We start from the raw sequence: 20,761 nt of genomic DNA on the forward strand, positions 1-20,761 counted from the left end.
ATCCCATTGACATCTACAAACAACATGTAGCTTGGCAACCTAAATATATCTTGAGCTGGTGAGTAAAGATCCTGCTATATGTAATAGAATTTAGTAAAAGAAGCCACTTCCTTCCTGGCATTGTATACACTCAAACTGGCACTCTCTATATTGACTTCAAAATCTGGCAGAAATTTTGCAGCCATTCCCAAATGGATCAGTTGTTCCAGCGCTGGCATAAGCAGAGGACCACAGGAGGGCTGAGTCAAGCAACAATGAAAATTCAGTCCGGTAATCAGTAATGACCCTTAATTTTACACATTTTGGTTCCTTCAATTATTTTTGTCTTTCAGATGGAATCACAGCTTCACAGGGCTTTATCCACTTTAAATCTACAGTGGAGTATTCCACATAATTGTAAAGGAAATATCAAAAAATTGTCTCCTTGCCGAGAATTTAAATAATCTATTAAATTTGTGAATTTTTCTGTTCAGTAAGAGAATATATTGAACAGTAATTTCTGGAGTACTTAGTACAATTTAAAAAATGCAAAATATTTTTCAGATAAACATACTATGTAATTGTAAACATACATAAGTAAAACAGCAACATTCCAGTGACCTTTGCCAAACCACAGGCATAAATAACATTGCTGATTTTTACAATGTTTATACATGTTCTGTGAAAATGTAACTTCACTTACAGAAAATGCACACTAAACAGGACTTGTTCACTCTATTAATATGCATGAAATAATGAATCTTCTTCATTTATGTGGAACATTGGAGAGGAACATATTTATCAACCACACATATTTAAATGGAAATGTTGAGGCAAAAAGGCCTCCAACATAATGAGGACATATCCAAGGAATGTGAAGGTTTCCCATTATTTTTTTTCCAATGTCCTTGTTGCACACACACACACACACACACACACACACACACACACACACACAAACAGAAGGCACTGTCTGAATCATTACCAAAAATCCTCTATGTATATTTTTAGACATAACTCCAGAATAATTAGTTAGAAGGACATATTTAGAATAACTCCAGTGAAAATTGTCAATGTGTCATTTATTAAGTAATAGTTGATGAAGAACAATTTTTGGATCAAGAGCATAATAGACAAACAGTGCTGGCCCTGAAAATCATAAGAACATATTGTTACGTAAACGGCAACAATGAATATCAATCAAGACAGGTTATATAAAAACAACCAAACACTTATTAACCACGGAGAAACGATAAGGAAAAAAACAAACCAAAACTTTAACCGGAATTTAACCGATATGCAGTCGTTCAACAACTCGTCACTCGGCACTGGTTTCTTAAAGCGTTAAATGCGAAAACAGTTCATAAAGCGATAAAGTCAGATATAGTTCTTAAAATGGTAAATTCAAAAGTCTAACAGATTTACACGTTCAATTGGGAGAGACTTCTCTGGAGAAGGATTTCTTCATAGACGCAACTTTCCTGCTGGTTCTGTCCACAGGATTCACGATGCCGAAAATAAACAGTTTAAAACAACTGACCGTAATTTCCTTTTAGATAGAGAGAGAGCAAACCTTTGCATGAACTCTTTGCTCTCTTGGCGAGAGTTATCTCGATGCAGGTCGCTACTCCTTCAACGAAGACTCAATAAGGTCAATCCTTTGTTAAACTGCTAAACGATGCCGACTCCTCTCGATCCTTCGGTCCTGTCCTTTGATAAAGTCTTCACTCTCCCGTACTACTACTGAAATTGAGTAAATCAGCACATCTACCCAAAAATTTCCAGTCCAATAATATTGTATCTTGCAATCGAATGCAACACTCCATTTTAAAAATGAAACTGCGCCACAAAACAAACACGCAACAGAAACAGAGACACAGCACGTTCTACCTGGAAATCTACAAACCAAAAACTAACTGTGTTATCTGGGGTCGACCCTTACATACCCATGGTGCACATGTCATCATGTGACCTCACATCAGCAGGAAAATCACATCAGGTGACCTCCAAAAGACCATTACATCATTCTCACAAAAAAAACACAGATCTCCTTGAGCATGGAACAATAAACAAATAGGAGCAGGAGTGGGCCATCTGGCCTGTCGAGCCTGCTCCACCATTCAATGAGATCGTGGCTGATCTGGCCATGGACTCATCTCCACCTACCTGCCTTTTCCCCATAACCCTTAATTCCCCTACTATGCAAAAATCTATCCAACCTTGAATAATATATATATTTACTGAGGTAGTCTCCACTGCTTCATTGGGCAGAGAATTCTACAGATTCACCACTCTCTAACCTCATAGTCTAACCCCCTCATCTCTGGAATCAACCTGGTGAGCCTCCTCTGCTCCACCTCCAAAGCCAGTATATCCTTCCTCAAGTAAGGAGACCAGAATTGCATGTAGTACTCCAGGTGCGGCCTCACCAGTTCCCTGTACAGTTGCAGCATAACCCCCCACTCTTCAATTCAATTCCTCCAGCAATGAAGGCCAACATTTCATTTGCCTTCTTGGTCGCCTGCCAGACCTGCAAACCAACCCTTTGTGATTCATGCACAAGCACTCCCAAGTCGCTCTGCACAACAGCATGCTGCAATTTTTTTACCATTTAAATAATAATCTGTTCTTTTATTTTCCCTTCCAAAGTGGATGATTTCACATTTACCAATATTGCATTCCATCTGCCAGACCCTTGCCCACTCAATTAACCTATCTATATCTCTCTGCAGACTCTCTGTATTTTCTGCACAATTTGCTTTTCCACTCAATTTAGTATCATCAGCAAACTTAGATACACTACATTCAGTCCCCTCTTCTAGATCGTTAATGTACATTGTGAATAGTTTCAGGCCCAGCACTGACCCCTGTGGCACACTGCTCCCCACTGATTGCCAACCAGAGTAACACCCATGTATCCCCACTCTCTGCTTTCTATTAGTTAACCAATCCTCTATCCATGCTAATACATCACCCCCAACTGTATGCATCCTTATCTTATGGATACATCTTTTATTTAGCACTTTATCGAACGCCTTCTGGAAATCCAAATAAATAACGTCCATCTGTTCTCCTCTATCCACTGGGCTTGTTATATCCTCAAAGAAGTCCAGTAAGTTTGTCAAACAGAACCTGCCTTTGCCGAATCCATGCTGTATCTGTCAGATGAATCCATTTCTTTCCATATGCCTCACTATTTCTTCTTTAATGATAGCTACAAGCATTTTCCCAACTACAGATGCTAAACTAACTGACCTATAGTTACCTGCCTTTTGCCAACATCCTTTTTTGAACAGTGGCGTGACATTCACCATCTTCCAATCTGCCAGGACCAGCACAGAGTCCAGAGAATTTTGGTAAATCAGCACCAAAGCCTCTACTATAACTTCTCCCTATTCTTTCAGTACCCTGGGATGAATTCTATCAGGACCAGAGGACTTATCTATCTTCAGGTCCACATACTTGCTCGGTACTACCTCTTTAGTGATAGCTATTGTATCAAGGCCCTCAGCTCCCATTGCATCCATAAGATCTCTCTTTGGCATGTTAGATGTATCTTCCATCATGAAGACCGCCACAAAATAGTCATTCAAAGCATTGGCCATTTCCTCATTACCCAATATCAATTCCCCCTTCTCGTGCTCCAAGGGACCTATGTTCATTTTAGCCAACCTTTCCCGTTTTATATAATTATAAAAACTTTTACTAAACATTTTTATATTTTGTGATAGTTTATTTTCATAATCTAGTTTCCCTCTCTTTATTGCTTGCTCAGTAGTCCCTTGTTGCTTTTTAAAGATTTCCCCATTTTCCAGTTTCCCACTACTCTTGGCAACTTTGTAAGCACGAGTTTTTAGTTTGATGCTTTTTTTTTATTTCCGTAATTATCCAAAGCTAGCTATCCCCGCCCTTATCGTCCTTGCTTTTAACTGGAATATACTTTTGTTGAGCACTGTGAAAAATCTCTTTGAAAGTCTTCCACTGTTTCAAAATCCTACAAAAGGTAGTGGATTCGGCCCAGTACATCACTGGCAAAGCCCTCCTAATCATTGAGCACATCTACAAGAAAAAATTGCCATAGAAATGCAACATCAATCATCCAAGACTCTCAACACACAGGCCATGCTCTATTCTCGCTCTGCCATCAGGTAGAAGGTACAGGTGTCTCAGGACTTGCACCACCAGATTCAAGAACAGTTACTACCCCATCAGGCTCTTGAACAAAAGGGGATAGCTACAATCATTTAAGGACTCTGTTATATATGTTATTTCATGCTTGTTATTTATTGCTATTTACTTATATCTGCATTTGCCCAGCTTGTTTACAGTTAACAGTTCCTGATGTTTACAGTTATGGTTCTATAGATTTGCTAAGAATGTCCACAGAAAAAGAATCTCAAGGTTGTATGTGGTGACATGTATGTACTCTTGATAATAAATTTTACTTTGAACTTTTCCAGACAACTTTAAATTGTTAAGTCATATGTTGAATCTGGTGAGTTTGTAAGGTGTTAATTCAGAAAATGAGGAGTTGTCCAATGGGCTTTGTTGATACAATTCAAGATAGCAAAGGCTGATAAGTCCAAGTACGAACAGGAAGGAAACTTAACATGGCAGACTTAGTGTTACCCTTGTGGACTGAACAAATATGTGTTTGGTTTTCCCAATGTAGAAGAGACTATATCATGAGCACTAAATGCTCTAAGTTAAGTTAGAAGCAATTAAAAAAAATCAATTCTTCATCTGGAAGTAAAGCTCGAAGTTCGTAATTCCATGAGCTTCCATGAGCTTAAAAAAGTTTGTTATATTGAAATGTACCTGCAATGGAATTAGATATACTAACCTCTAGAATGGTGAAGTTCCCAGACTTACAAACGCACCCTGACAATACTTCCTCCTTTCTGCTTCTTCAAGGTCTCCATTCCATTCCTTCAGTTTCTCCCATCTGTTTTGATGTATTGCTGACACCTACAGTTTTCTTTGGGATCATATGTTGAACTCACCAATCTAGATGAACATATTTTTCAGGCTTATAGGTACATGTACAGCAGCAGTTTAATCTTTTTACCCTTACGATTTTATCTTTATGCAATAAGGGACCAATATGTTACACGTCAACTATATATCATGATTGTAAAGCTACTGTACATTTGGAATGTTACATTCCCTTTTGTGTACCCTATTGAAAAGACCAAGGTTCAGTACAGAGAAGGCTGTATAAAATTAGTTTAAAAATGCAGTCAGTGAAGTGGGGCTCTCAGAATTCCACACTTGAAGCAAAGGAAAGGGCCACAAGAAGAACTTTCTCCACACAAGATTTAGAACTAATAATTCTGAGTACTACATGAATATTAGATAATGAATAACACTAAATTAGGATAGAAAAGTATCGTGGAATTAGCCTTACTTGCATGATTCAGCAAAATAATTTACAATGGTTTGGATCTCAGCCCCCTTGCATGCAGATAGACTACCTTTGTCTGCTTACTGTAACTCAATGACTAGAGGCTGAATGGAATGGTTTTAGAGCTGAAGCAGTGAAGGTTGAATAGCTTCCTGCACATTCTATAGCTCAATGGAATGTGTTGGAGGTTGAGGAGAAGGGAAGATTGAGAAATAGAGTTGGTGTGATGAATCGCCTTGCTTCATTCCAGTCCAAATTATCACTAGGTCTGTACTGAAAACATCGATGTGGACCGTGGGCTGAATTACTTTGTACAACAGAGGAGCCCAAGTGTATGAGAGTATGGGCCTTATACTAAACAGTCGGAAATCAAAGATCCTTGCCCTTCACAACAATCAAGATCCATGACACAACCTAAATCAATACGCCTCACTTCTCATGAGCCATCTCTCAGACACTGATATTGAATTCCACCACTGCCCTTGGCAACCCTAAGAAAGAGTATTCCAGGACTTAAAAGCCACTAACCTGACTACAAGCTCATAGTCTATAGAAGAGCAGTGATTTTCCCTCCTCTCCAAATGGTGAACAAATGCCAGTCCCCTCCAGCCTAATATCCTCTGCTTTAAGTCTCTGATTACAGTCAACCAGCTTAGACGGTGAGCCACATTGTTCTCATGCCTGACATCAAACTATTCAGTGGAATTTTCAAGTGTGTGAGGCTGTAAAATGTTAAACACAACATTCAATTATTCTTTCTGTTTGAAAATGGAGCAGAAAAATGAGCTGCCATTTTGATTAATAACTGCTCCAGGACAACAGAAGATAATGAATCCAACCAACAATAAGCAGCTCCATCAGGGCATACCATGGCAAAATGCCAGCTTCATCCAGCCGCAATTTGGATAGAGCGCTGGAGCAGATTTGGTGCTTTGTGCAATGTCAACATTCTCAAGGAAGCAGCACACTGAATTGGTGAAATTACACTAAGGCATTTTCTGCTAAAATTAATGAACAAGGTTAGGACAGCGTTATGATAGTTTGCAAAATGTTAATAAGCAATTTACTGCACAACAGCATGCTCATAAAAGAATATGTACAGAATGGTCCCTTTCTATGCTGCATAGATAAAGATGGTTAAATGTTCAATGCAATATTACGACCAGTTTTTAATAGTATGGAACTTGTGGGGACTGATTAGATCAAATAGTACATTAATAACCTGGAATTTTCCCCAATTATTTTCAAAAGTAAAAGACAGATAATATAAGCTTTTATTTTCATATGTTCACCTGTGAGTATCCATCTCCCTTTGGAATTTGAACTCACAATGTCAATCCAGATTGTAATGGTTTTTGAAGGGAAAGATTTTCACAGTTGTGTGGTAAATGGAATTTAATTCCTCATGCTCTAAATGGGTGCTGTGCTAGCAACCAACTTGTTAACTAACAAAAAAAGAATCAAGAATATTTTACCTGGTTTAAAAAGGATCAAGGTGGCTTTCACCAAATTTACTTGCAAAAATGATACCAGCATGATCCCTGAGGCAGTTGTCCACTAGTTTACCAGCTGCCACACCATATACCACACTGATTGTCAGAAAGCAAGACAGATGTTAAAGAGCCATTTTCTGTAGCCAAAGAAAGCAGTCTCGAAAGACGCCTTGGAGCGAGGGAAGGAGAGACAAATCCTGTTACATGTGCCTGGTCACATCTTCCTATATGATCTCCATTTCTGGTAGATTCCATTTCTGAAAGCAGCCCCAAGGCACTGCGGGGTACAAGTTTCTCAAGGGGCTATGATCACAGCCTCACACACTTACTGCACGGTATAAAGGTGGTACCAGTCATATTTGTGAATAGAAACGAGTGGAGGACGAAAAATGAGTTTGGTGGAGGCTGCGGACAAAATATCGGAACTCTGTGAGCACCTACTTTTATCTTTTTGCCAACTTTCCTGTAGGCTGGGGGAGAGACGGAGGGTGCTTGTTTTACCATGAGTGAAAATGCAGTTCACAAGTCACACTTCTCAGCAGCCAATTTCTGTTGCATGAAAAGCCACTGCACACGAGACGTCAGCAGGAGCATATCAGATCATTTCCCGATGGCTGTTTTTCAGTCCAAAATGATAAAATGCAGCCACAAAATAGCTTTCCACTGCAAATTTATCATAAAAATGAGCAAGTCAGTCAAACTACTAGAGAAGTTTTCCTAAATAATCCATGAACACAATGTGGTTTGTTGCAAAAATGATTGAATCAATTCTTATCATTGGCAAAACAAAGTTAATTATTTCTACTTACTTGCTGGTCCTGTAATTTCATTCCAACAACTCTGAAGGTGTTATTGGAGGTGTTGTGATAGATGTTGACTCTGCTGAATCCTTGTTGTCCAGGTTTGGCTGGAATCCATTTTTTGCTTGAATCATCATAGACCATAACCGAGGCACGTGCTTGGCAGATGCTCTGTTCACTGAAATAGAAGGATTACAATTATATCTATTATATCAACGTACAATCCAATGTCAATATAAATAAGGACAATGCTATAGATGGAGTCCATACAAACATCTGTATGTTTCTCTGCACTTCAAAGGAGATTATATGCCACTTCTATAGAAACTTTAAGAAGTGAAAATTTAAACAGAAGAACACAGCAAGTTTGTTCAAAGCTTGGTGGTTGTTACAAAAGGATAAAATGGTGTTAACATATTAATAAGAAAAGATGTAGATAGAATGTGGAATTTAGATTAGTTCTTAAGACAACAATTATCTCAATGAATGCTGAGAAAGCTAACTTGCGTCCAGAAATTGGACTCACATAAACAACAGGTACATCAGTGAACATCAGTCTACAAATTAGAGTACGTTGGTATGGTTGCAGGCATATGATTATTGTATGGAATGACAACAGCTGTTTCAGTTTTGGGCCTGAAGCCAAAAATTTCTGTAATGCTTAGGGTTCAAAGCATGAAGCCTGAAGCACTACACTGAGAAGCACTCAAAAGGAAATTGCACCATGCAGGACAGAGATCGGTTGGGCCAAAAGATTGGGAATTATCCTTTGAAGGATCGGTGCGTGTGAACTGGTGAGAATGCATGTTGACATGGTGGGACAGGGTTGTAAAGTGGTTATCTGGGCCTCCCAATCACCAGGCCACTGGACAACTCTAGTGAACAACAGTACAAGGACTGCCAGCATCAGATGGGGCATAAAACACTGAAGATCTGGTCAATGGAAAATCTGGGAGCCTGATTCATAAGGACATTGGTGAGTTAGGTGATTAGAAGATACTGGGGTGGTGATCAGAGCCTGGGACAATGAGGTGTCAGTAATTGGGAACTGGTGGAAGGCAATGAGATTGATCAGAATCAGAATCAGGTTTAACATCACCAGCATGTCATTGAGCATAGAACCTAGAAATCTACAGCACATTACAGGCCTTTCAGCCCACAATGTTATGCCGACCATATAACCTACTCTAGAAACTGCTTAGAATTTCCCTACCCCATAGCCCTCTGTTTTTCTAAGCTTCATGTACCTATCTAAGAGTCTCTTAAAAGACCCTGTTGTATCCACCTCTATCACTGTCACTGGCAGTGCATTCTACGCACCCACCACTTACCTCTGACATCCCTTTTGTACTTCCAAGCACCTTAAATCTATGCCCTTTCGTATTAGCCATTTCAGCCCTGGGAAGAAGCCTCTGGCTATCCCCATGATCAATGTTGTGAAATCTGTTAAGTTAGCAGCAGCGTACAATGCAATACATAATATACAGTAAGAGATTATAGATATATATATATATTTACAATAGTTAAATTAAAAACAGTGGGAAAACAGAAATAACATATAAAAGAAATTTGAAGTAGTGTTCATGGGTTCAATGTCCATTTAGGATTCGAATGGCCGAGGGGAAGAAGCTGTTCCTGAATTGCTGAGTGTGTGCCTTCAGGCTTCTGTACCTCCTTCCTAATGGTAACAATGAGAAGAGGACATGTCCTGGGTGATGGGGGTCCTTAATAATGGACGCTGCCTTTCTGAGGCACCGCTCCTTGAAGACATCTTGGATACTATGGAGGCTAGTAACCAAGATGGAGCTGACTAATTTATTTAATGATGAGTAAAGTTAGAACATAGACTAATGCAACACAAGAGGAGACCCTTCAGTTCATGATTTCTGTGCTGACCGTAATGCCAATTTAAAATACCCATGGTCTACATCCCTTCACATCCTGCTTGTTCATGCCCCTAACTGAATGTCACTTAAACATATCTACATCCAGCACAGTGCAGGTGCTTATCACATTACGCATTAAAAAAAACTTTTACCTTCTCACCTTAAAGCAATGCTCTCTAGTTTTTGACATTTCCATATTGGGAAAAAGTCTGATTTTCTACCTTATATGTCTACCTTTATCTCTTACTTGTTCTTAAAGCTCTTAGTGGTCTGGGACGGGGGTACATCACAGAATCATTTTTGTTTTATAATCCTGCTTGTGCTCTCGGGTCTTCTTCCGCTGGTCTCTTAAATTTAAAAAAACCTGCTTCAAAAGATAATTGGCAGGTCAGCTTTTTAGAATGACACTCCTAAACTGTGGAATTCAATATCTAAAACTGTAAAGGATATAGACTCATTTGACAATTGTAAGCGCCAGCTCAAAACTTATTTATTTAACCTCGCTTTGAACTAACATCTTTTTGTCTTTTAGTTTCAAGTTTATTTTGATTTTTTTGTACTTCGTCCCATTGTAAAGCACTTTGAACTATATAATCTGCATGAAAAATGCTCTGTAAATAAAGTTATTATTATTATAGTATTATGTTTCCCAGAATTTTATCAGAATTCTATCATGCTGGCTCCTCAGCCTCCAAAATTGCAGAGAAAATAATCCAAATTTGTCCGACCTCTCCTTACAGCTAATACACTCCAATTCAGGCAATGACCTGGCAAACCTCCTTCGCATTCTCTCCAAAGTCTCCACATCCTGTAAAGGGGCAGCCAGACTTGCACACAATATTCCAAGTAAGGAATTAAGCTTAGAAGCTAATTATGGGACTTGCTTTTGTGAGGTTCCAGCAGTGACCAAAAGTGTCTGCTTCTACAAGATGTATTTTACTAATAAAAAAAAAGCAGAGTTTATGGAATGATGTGGGTTTGATGCTGAAGTTGTGAAAGACTCACATATGCAACTCCCACTGAAGAGTGCCCAAGGAATTTTTCAGAGCAACACAAAGTAATTCAGAAATGATTGCTGTAATGTTTTGCTCTATCCAAAATCCATTTGCAATCATGCATGCTGAAGTAAACAGCACTGTACATTCACATTTCTAAGCTATTGTGATCAACTTGTACTGGTTAAGTTCAATCATTTTTGCTAAGCACTCAAGCTGTTCTGACCCTGAACACTAATCATTCCATCACTTGACCTCCAAACGGAAACAAAAAAAACTCAATTCACCATAAAAATAAGGAACAAAAGTAGTTACTAAATCACAAAGCCCATTGCTATTTTTGAATTCAGAAGTTGAAAGTTTTGCACTGCACACATCACTTACATTATATCTCCAGAGAATAGAATTTCAAAGGAGGGAAATGTGAACAGCTGAAATAGCCTTTATACTTCAGATACAGATTGGGCGCCACGGTACCATAGCAGATTGCGCGATGCTATTACAACTTGCAGCGTTCCAGGGTTCAATTCCAGCGTTGTTTTGTAAGGAGTCTCTGTACATGCTCCCCATGGAATGTGTGGGTTTTCCCTACGTGCTCTGGCTTCCTTCCACAGTCCCCAAAGACATATTCGGTAGGTTAACTGGTCATTGTAAATTGTCCTGTGATCACGTCAGGGTTAATTGGGGTTGTGGGGTTGCTGGGGTGACGTGGCTTGAAGTGCCAGGAGGGCCTTCTCTTTGTTGTAAATAAAATACCACAGATAACATATCAGCATCATTAAACTGTTTTTATGCAGCTCTCCCCAGACAATCATGGGAATGAATTTTAAAAACATCTGGAAATGTTGGAAATTAATAATGAGTCAATGTGCATAAAAAAGTGAATTTAAGAAAAAAATGAAGCAATTATATAATTTCAGGAACTAATACCACAAAGTCAGCAAGCTGTGAAAGTGGAATAAACATGATTAACAAAAATAGAATAAATTTTTCCTTTGTTAGCAATTGCTTTCTGAGCCACTTAATAATAATATTCACATTATAGCACACAGACAAGTAAAATCTTTTACTCTACATATGAAAATAACTATTCCTATCACCTATTCATTAAAATTGTGTTATATGGCTTATGTCCATAGATGCAGAAGGTTCAGTCAATGGCAGAATGTTTCTTGCGTGAAATTTACTTGTAAATAATTTATTTAAAACATGTGTGCCAAGTTCCTCAATGCACTTGAAAAATGACAATGGTGTAGGTTGATATTGGAATAATCACATGCTTCTAAATTTCCGGAATCACATATACAACTTACTGTGAGAAGCTTGTGGAAGGCTACCCAAAATGTCTGACCCAAATTAAACAATTTAAAGGCAATTGTTAACAATTTAAAGGCAATGCTACCAAGTACTAACAAAGTGTATGTAAACTTCTGACCCACTGGGAAAGTGATGAAAGAAATAAAAGCTGAAATAAATCATTCTCTCTACCATTATTCTGCCATTTCACATTCTTAAAATAAAGTAGTGATCCTAACTGACCTAAGACAGGGAATGTTCTCTAGGATTAAATGTCATGAATTGCGAAAAACTGAATTTAAATGTATTTGGCTAAGGTGTATGTAAACTTCTGACTTCAACTGTATAATCAACTGGCTCCAAAGTAAACTTTTAATGATTTCTTTTCAATGCTATATTTGATAGTAACAGTGATAGCTAAGAATAATCAAATTGCAATGCAATTTCAAAGAAAAAAATTTTGATTTTATAATTCTATAACTTGTTGGCAGATGGAATACAGTATAGGGAAGTTCATGATCCTGCAGTTTCGTAGAAAGAATGTGTAGGCTATATTCTAAATATGGAATTAATTCATAATCAGAGGTGCCAAAGGAACTGAGAGTCCTAGTTCAAGGTTCCCTTAAGATTAACTTGCAGGCTGAATCAGTAGTAAGAAAGGCAAGTGCACTCTGTGAAATAAACCCATAAAATTTTAATTTGCTGCCAGACTCAATCTTCAGATACGGCCCATCCCATTAGGATGCTCTGACCTCTGGGCACCAAATTTGTCCTAACAAATATTCAAGTCTTCATGCACTATTTTTCTTAAAGCCCCATCTCCAAGCAGCTCAACAAAATCAGGCTCTAACAACTTGCTTCTGCATGTAATTTGCAACACCTAGCCCTGGTCTTCGATTCTTCATATTTTCCACTTGATGTCTTGGCTGTCAATCATTGCAGGTTCAAAGTTGTCATTTAAAGTTAAATTGGATAGATATATGGACAGGAAAGGAATGGAGGGTTATGGGTTGAGTGCAGGCCGGTGGGACTAGGTGAGTGTAAGAGTTCGGCACGGACTAGAAGGGCCGAGATGGCCTGTTTCCGTGCTGTAATTGTTATATGGGTATAAATTAAATATACATACTGAAGCTTATAATCAGAAGGTTACTGGTAAGCTATGCAATGGCTCTTTAAAGTACTCTTACCTATATGGAGGAACTTTTAAGTCTTGTTATGCAGACTAAACCAAAGATATACAATAATATTTTTGTCATTATTCATTTCCCTCATTTGAAGACCAACCCAAGCTAAATTTATAGCATAGAAATATATTAACAATAGGAAATTTATTGTCACACTTGGTGCTAAGTTATTGAAGTCAATTTTGTTGCGTCATGTCTTGTCTAAATTGCAGGGAAGGATCTACTCACATGCCTCAGCTTTAAGTGTCAAATTATTTTTGAAAAGCATTCTCAAACCCAGCAATGATTCATTAAATCATGTTGCTTGGAGCAGAGGCCACAACTGGGGAAGAAATACTGTATAGTATAGTACTTTGTAACATAATGATCCAGTGACAAATAACTTATATCAAATAAGTCTGATATAAAATTGCTACTGACTGCCAAGTAGAAACTTTGAATATAAATTGTGCTCCAACTATTTTTGGTGTTAGAAGTTAGCAACAACACTGATTTTGAATGTACACAAAAAAGTATTTGGAATGGAATAACAATAAATTTGTTTCCAAAGAGTCATTCAACAGAGAGACATGTCCCTCGACCCATCTCCACCATGTCAGCCAAGATGCCCATTAAACCTAATCCCATATCCGTCTAAATCTTTTCTATCCGTGAACCTGTCCAAATGATTTTTTTTTAAACATTGTAATTGGACATTCTTCTACTATCTCCTTTGGCAGTTTGTTCAGATACCCACCATCCATCCTCTGCTTGAAAAACCTGCCCCTTGGGGTGACTTTTAGGTATTTCCCCTCTCACCTTAATGTTGGTTTTAGACTTCCCTACCCTGGAAAAAAGATTGTGACCATCTGTCCTGTCCATACCTCTCATATTTTTATAAACCTCTATAAAGTCACACCATAGCCTCTGTTATTCAAGAAAGAAAAATGTGGCAGACTTTTGAGTTTCTCCTTATAATTAATGCCCTCCAGTCCAGGCAACATCCTTCTGAACTATTTCCGCATCCTCACTAACTTGATCACATTCCTCACTTTGAATGAAAGATTTACTAAGTGAGACCACAACTCGTTGAATGCTAACTTGCCATACATTCATCTGAAAAGAATGTCACTACCATCCTTGTCCTTTGGTGATGATTATTATGTCTGCACTTTAGTTGGTGTAGTTAGACAGCAGGCTGGAGTGAGCAGCAATATGTAGAGGGTAGCCAGCCCTTCCTTGTGATGTTTCCACACTACTTAAGGTTTCTACCAAGTTTGCAAATACAATAAATGTTTTAGCATAGAGGTTCAATTAGTGTGCAATGGCTCAACGGGCAAGTCTATGTCAACTGCTTAATGTCCCTAATCCACCCAAGTTGCAGCCATGCCCTTAGCAAGCTCCTAATAGTGAATGTCAGCACTGGAGAAAGTGCTCGTTACCAGATGCAGTATACTCTGTGGACTTTGGGAAGCCCTTGCTCAGTTTACATTTAATTCTGAAATTGCCTGGTGTGTTATAGCAAGATGCTTTCCATCAAATGTAATGAAACTTATTTGCACATTTTGATGCTTCTGATCCAAAATGCAAGTTATCAAAAACGTTACAACAGTGATCAACTTAGATTTAAGTCATACAGCTTTTGTAATGACCCTTCTTGTTGTGTTGTAATTTATAAATCTTATGTTACTTGCTTTTTGCAAAGCACTGAAGAGTACTTTGTGCTTATGTTTCTGAAACTCCCATTGCACTTCATACAGTGCTGACATTGTGTGATGCACACTTAAAATCTAATGTTATATGATTAATTCTGGGAATAAAATAAATTGCATAAAAGCTTGGTAATCAGACTAATGAATCTGTCAGACCTCAGAAAAAGAAATATTACAAGTAACAGAGAAACAATAAAAATTCTTTGAAGATGGAACATGTTGAGGATAAATAGGAAGTGGCAGATAAACAAAACTTAGATTTGTATGTGTTACTTTAGATTTACAAATGATGTGTGATAACTTGCTGCTTCAAAGCTTCAGACTCGGGGTATCATTGACAACGTCAACATCGTTTCCTGTTCGTAATTGCTCTTGAGAAGATGGTGCTGAGCCTCTTTCTTCAAGATGTCAAGAGATGCGTCTTTGGTAAAATCTTCTGCCGAACGTGGTTCCACAGTGCTATTGGATAGGAAGTTCCAGGATTTATATCCAGGTAGAATGATCTATTTCCAAATCAGGGTGGTCTTGAAGGAGTACCTGCAGATTGTGGTGTTCCCGTGCACCTACTTCCCTTGTTCTTGGTGATAGAGGTCACATGCTAGTTAAGTAACTAAATGTAACTCATGTGCACTGCAGCTTTGGCCTGTGGTAGAAGGAATGAAAGTTTAGGGAGAATGTATGACAGATGGTGAATTCTAAAGTTCCCTTACACCATCTTCAATCTTCTCCCCAACACATTTTTTTTTCATAATGGTGGTGGAAAGTAGATGAGATGGACTTCCTCTAACTTTTCTTATGCAAGACCTTTTGTGCTAGTGAACATGCATTAGGATGAATGCTTGATAGAATATTGGTGGTAGAAGTTCTCAAAGAACATTGGCACAGACTCCCTTTGCACCAGGGCTTTAGTTCCAAGTTTGTATGTGTATTATAATTTGACACCCAATTGTGGTGATAGCCAGCACTGGTAATACATGGTGTCAATCTATCTAAAAATATGTACATGCATCCTGCCCCTGTAATTTGAGCCTTAATTTGAGTAATCCAAAACCACGTGTAGACCAATTCCAGGCCTTAAAGTTTAAATTAGCAATGCATCTATATAAATAAGATTTTTTAAAATAGACTTTTGAAAACTTGTATTAATAGCAACATAACCTTGATACTACTAAGGCAATCTATCTTCTGGACATTTAGAAATATAACCATCGGTTCACAGGATTCCGTACATAGTTTAGTGTCTTGTGTTATGTATTTAACATCTACCTATCAACTGATGGAAACAAGCACAAAAACACATTATTTTCAACATTATTGCACAGATGTATGCTTCTATCTTGTACATTTTTATAGCAAGTGATTGTAGCAAAAGAATAAAGAGTCAATTATTTTTATTCCCAAATACAATCATCTTAAATGCTCATTAACACATCAGTTGCTTATTTCCAGACCAAAACAGGCAAAAAAAAAAGAGTTGAAAGGTGCCAATGTAGTCCCCACAAACTCTTCTTGACCTTTGGAATTCAAAATTCCATTCAATCTAGGGAGTCAGGGTAGGAAGAAAAGAATGTACAAACACAGGATTCTGTTTAGATTTTTTTTTTGCCTAAGACCTGGTTGCAGAATTGCTGAAGGACTCAAGTTTTCTTGAGAAACTAAAAAAATCCATTCCTTGATTTTCTGCTTAATTTTGAGAAGGTAATCAATTAGACTTCTTCACAAATAAACTGTTTTCAGAACTGAGTTACAGAGACGAGTAATAATGCTGATGTTTGAACTGATTGAAAGAAATTTCAAGGATCTGGGGCCACATCCTTAGCTAGTCACTGACATCAATGCAATGAAGAGCCGAGAAATTGGATGTATTAGCACTCATGATTTAGCACTTAGAATAATGAAAAGGGTGCTTTTGCACCTAATTCACATGTGTGCTTATGACCTATTACTGGCTTCAAGGCAGGTTAACCATTCAATCAATGCCCTTTCCAAAATGAACTGGAGCTCAAAGACACAACCTATACTATAATGGAACTGTCTCAGTATAAGAGGGACTGCATTATGCAGTACTGCTTCTTTCCGCACTATTCAAAGGTATATTCTAATGACATCAGGGGATATATAATAATCAGCCATGTGATACATCCTCCCGCAGATAGTCACGAAACAAGGAAACACCACAGAACCCGATTAACGAAAACATTAACATCCAAGGTGCTTAAAAAAATAAATAGTGCAAATGGCAAAAAGCGAGCGAACAACACACAATATTAAACGTCAAACCGTAGAGTCCTCAAAACAGTCTAGGAGTGTCGTGTTTAGTTCAGTTCAGTATAGCTCTGTATCATTCATTGACTGCAGTCCGCACTGAAGCATCCTAATCAAATTGTGTAAAATCGCAAAAAAAAAGTAACCAAAAGCCAGAAACAAACATTCATGAACCATAGAGTCCACAGCCACTAGCAGCACTGGTCAATCCTTGCAGGGTGGGACTTAAGACTCCTGCACCTTCTTCTGGCAGCAGCAAGCAAGAGGGAGGAAACACATGGTGCTGAACACCCGCTCGCCTTCTGCTCTTGTCCTCATTGATTTCAATCTTGCTCAATGCTTTAATTGGTGATAAGTAATGGAGTCGATCATGGGTTCGTGCTCCGCCTGTAGGCCACACACTCCGCTCTCAACCTCGGTGAATTGCACCAGAGACAGCAAAAGAGCCAGAGTACTTGGTCCAAAAGCACAGCATCAAAATGTAAATTACAGACTCTAATCACACAGAGTTTAATATTAGAAGTATATTTTAAAGAGGAATTAGTAGTTTCATGAACTGTCTGCAGGACATTGTTGTTGGTTGCGGCGTCATCTTGATTTGATCAGGCCATCCTGAGATATTAGAATTAGGAATGATACCAGACACATCAACCTATTGCGGGAACTTGGGCATCTTGCAGTCAAGAGGGAGGCCAGAAATACTTGGCTCAATAGAGAGCTTTGAAATCTGGGTATCTGAGACACCAGGGGAATGGGGATCTGGGAGTCTGGCATCAGTGGTAAAGTTCTATGGAGATTGGTGAAGGTCATATATTGGGTACGCTGACATCAGGAAGAAGTGAGAGGAGTACAGTTGCAGGATGAGTGAAGCACCAATAATTCACTCCATCTCAGACAAAGAAAATACATGACCGTGGGGTCAGGGTATGAGTTTGTGGTGTGTAGTGGAGGATGCTTTCAGTGCAGGATGTGGCCAACAATTTAGCTAAATAATTTATTTGCATACATATAAGCACAGCATGATAAGATCTTATGCCCTTGTACTGTGACTGACCTTCGGAATGAGGTCTCAGGAGAAGATAACTAAGCAGCATGGTTTGAACAGTTGCTGTTGCAACACATTAGTGACACATACTGCACCGTAATGAACACTTTTTCCAAATATTCTGGCAAATCTTTAAAATTCCCCACTGACGTGACTGAGAAATGTGACTTATTCTAGGTTAAACGCATTTTCAGTCATACCGTGCTAAAAAACCTACTGTTGTGTAATTTACTGTCTCTGCATGTGCTCTTTCAGCAACAACATTAAGTCACAAATTGTTTTCTGCACAGTGTACATTTGCATCTTCTTCTTTGAATCTATAATAATAATTTGGTTGAATTATAACTACTAACATTTACTTTGGAGGATGTTAAAGAATTCAGCATGCATTATTACAAAAGTTAAAACGAGTATGAAAAAGATACACAAACACGAGGAAATCTGCAGATGCTGGAAATTCAAGCGACATACACAAAATGCTGGTGCAACGCAGCAGGCCAGGCAGCATCTATAGGAGGAAGCACAGTCGAGATTTCGGGTCGAGACCCTTCGTCAGGACTAACTGAAAGAAGAGGTAGTCAGAGATTTGAGAGGGGGAGGGGGGGGAGATCAGAAATGAAAGGAGAAGACAGGAGGGGGAGGGATGGAGCTAAGAGCTGGAGAGTCGATTGGCAAAAGGGATACAAGGCTGGAGAAGAGAGAGGGTCATGGGATGGGAGGCCTAGGGGGAAAGAAAATGGGAGGGGAGCACCAGAGGAAGATATAGTGAGAGGGACAGAGGGAGAAAAGAGAGAAAGAAAGGGGGGAAATAAATAAATAAACAAGGGATGGGGTAAGAAGGGAAGGAGGGGCATTAGCGGAAGTTAGAGAAGTCAATGTTCATGCCATCAGGTTGGAGGCTACCTAGACGGAATATAAGGTGTTGGTCCTCCAACCTGAGTGTGGCTTCATCTTGACAGTAGAGGAGGCCATGGATGGACATATCAGAAGGGGAATGGGACGTGGAATTAAAATGTATGGCCACTGGGAGATCCTGCTTTCTCTGGCGGACAGAGTGTAGGTGTTCAGCGAAACGGTCTCCCAGTCTGCGTCAGGTCTCGCCAATATATAGAAGGCTGCATCGGGAGCACCGGACGCAGTATATCACACCAGCCGACTCACAGGTGAAGTGTCGTCTCACCTGGAAGAACTGTCTGGGGCCCTGAATGGTGGTGTGTGAGGAAGTGTAAGGGCATATGCAGCACTTGTTCCGCTTACAAGGATAAGTGTCAGGAGGGAGATCGGTGGGAAGGGATGGGGGGACGAATGGACAAGGGAGTCGCGTAGGGAGTGATTCCTGCGGAAAGCAGAAAGAGGGGGGAGGGAAAGATGTGCTTAGTGGTGGGATCCCGTTGGAGGTGGCGGAAGTAACAGAGAATAATATGTTGTATCCGGAGGCTGGTGAGGTGGTAGGTGAGGACAAGGGGAACCCTAATCCTAGTGGGGTGGTGGGAGGATGGGGTGAGAGCAGATGTGCGTGAAATGGGAGAGATGCATTTGAGAGCAGAGTTGATGGTGGAGGAAGGGAAGCCCCTTTCTTTAAAAAAGGAAGACATCTCCTTTGTCCTGGAATGAAAAGCCTCATCCTGAGAGCAGATGCGGCGGAGATGGAGGAATTGCAAGAAGGGGATGGCATTTTTGCAAGAGATAGGGAGATAGGGTGGGAGGAGGAATAGTCCAGGTAGCTGTGAGCATCCGTAGGCTTATAGTAGACATCAGTAGATAAGCTGTCTCCAGAGATAGAGACAGAAAGATCAAGAAAGGGGAGGGAGGTGTCGGAAATGGACCAGGTAAATTTGAGGGCAGGGTGAAAGTTGGAGGCAAAGTTAATGAAGTCAACGAGCTCAGCATGCGTGCAGGAAGCAGCACCAATGCAGTCGTTGATGTAGCGAAGGAAAAGTGGGGGACAGATACCAGAATAGGCACGGAACATGGATTGTTCCACAAAGCCAACAAAAAGGCAGGCATAGCTGGGACCCATACAGGTGCCCATGGCTACACCTTTAGCTTGGAGGAAGTGGGAAGGAGCCAAACGAGAAATTATTAAGGGTAAGGAATAATTCCACTAGACAGAGGAGAGTGATGGTAGAGGGGAACTGGTTAGGTCTGGAATCCAAAAAGAAGTGGAGAGCTTTGGGACCTTCCTGGTGGGGGATGGAGGTATATAGGGACTGGACATCCATGGTGAAAATAAAGCGGTGGGGGCCAGGGAACTTAAAATCATTGAAAAAATTCAGAGCGTGAGAAGTGTCATGAACATAGGTGGGAAGGGATTGAACAAGGGGGGATAAAACAGTTTCGAGGTATGCAGAATTCGGTGGGGCAGGAGCAAGCTGAAACAATGGGTCTACCTGGACAGGCAGGTTTGTGGATCTTGGGTAGGAGGTAGAAACGGGAAGTGCGGGGTGTGGGAACTATAAGGTTGGTGGCAGTGGATGGGAGATCCCCAGGGCTGATAGGGTTGGTGATGGCGTGGAAGACAATGGCCTGGTACTCCTTAGTGGGGTCATGATCGAGGGGTAAGTAAGAGGAGGTATCCGCAAGTTGTCGCTGTGCCTCGGAAAGGTAGAGGTCAGTACGCCAGACTACAACAGCACCCCCCCCCTTTATTGGCGGGTTTTATAGTAAGGTTAGGATTGGTGCGGAGGGAAAAAGATACATTTATAATAAACACATTTCAGAGC

General features: G+C 39.7%; 1 protein-coding gene across 1 annotated transcript in view; it reads right to left on the reverse strand.

Moving 5' to 3' along the window:
- Nucleotides 1-20,761, reverse strand: part of LOC134346088 (ena/VASP-like protein) — a 264,678-nt gene that overhangs the window by 93,033 nt on the left and 150,884 nt on the right. Inside the window, exon 3 of the mRNA XM_063047396.1 lies at nt 7,686-7,854. Coding sequence (XP_062903466.1) covers nt 7,686-7,854 — 169 coding nt within the window. The remainder of the gene's footprint in view (nt 1-7,685; nt 7,855-20,761) is intronic.

The sequence above is a fragment of the Mobula hypostoma genome, chromosome 1 (genome assembly GCF_963921235.1).
Source record: "Mobula hypostoma chromosome 1, sMobHyp1.1, whole genome shotgun sequence".
Lineage (NCBI taxonomy): Eukaryota > Metazoa > Chordata > Chondrichthyes > Myliobatiformes > Myliobatidae > Mobula > Mobula hypostoma.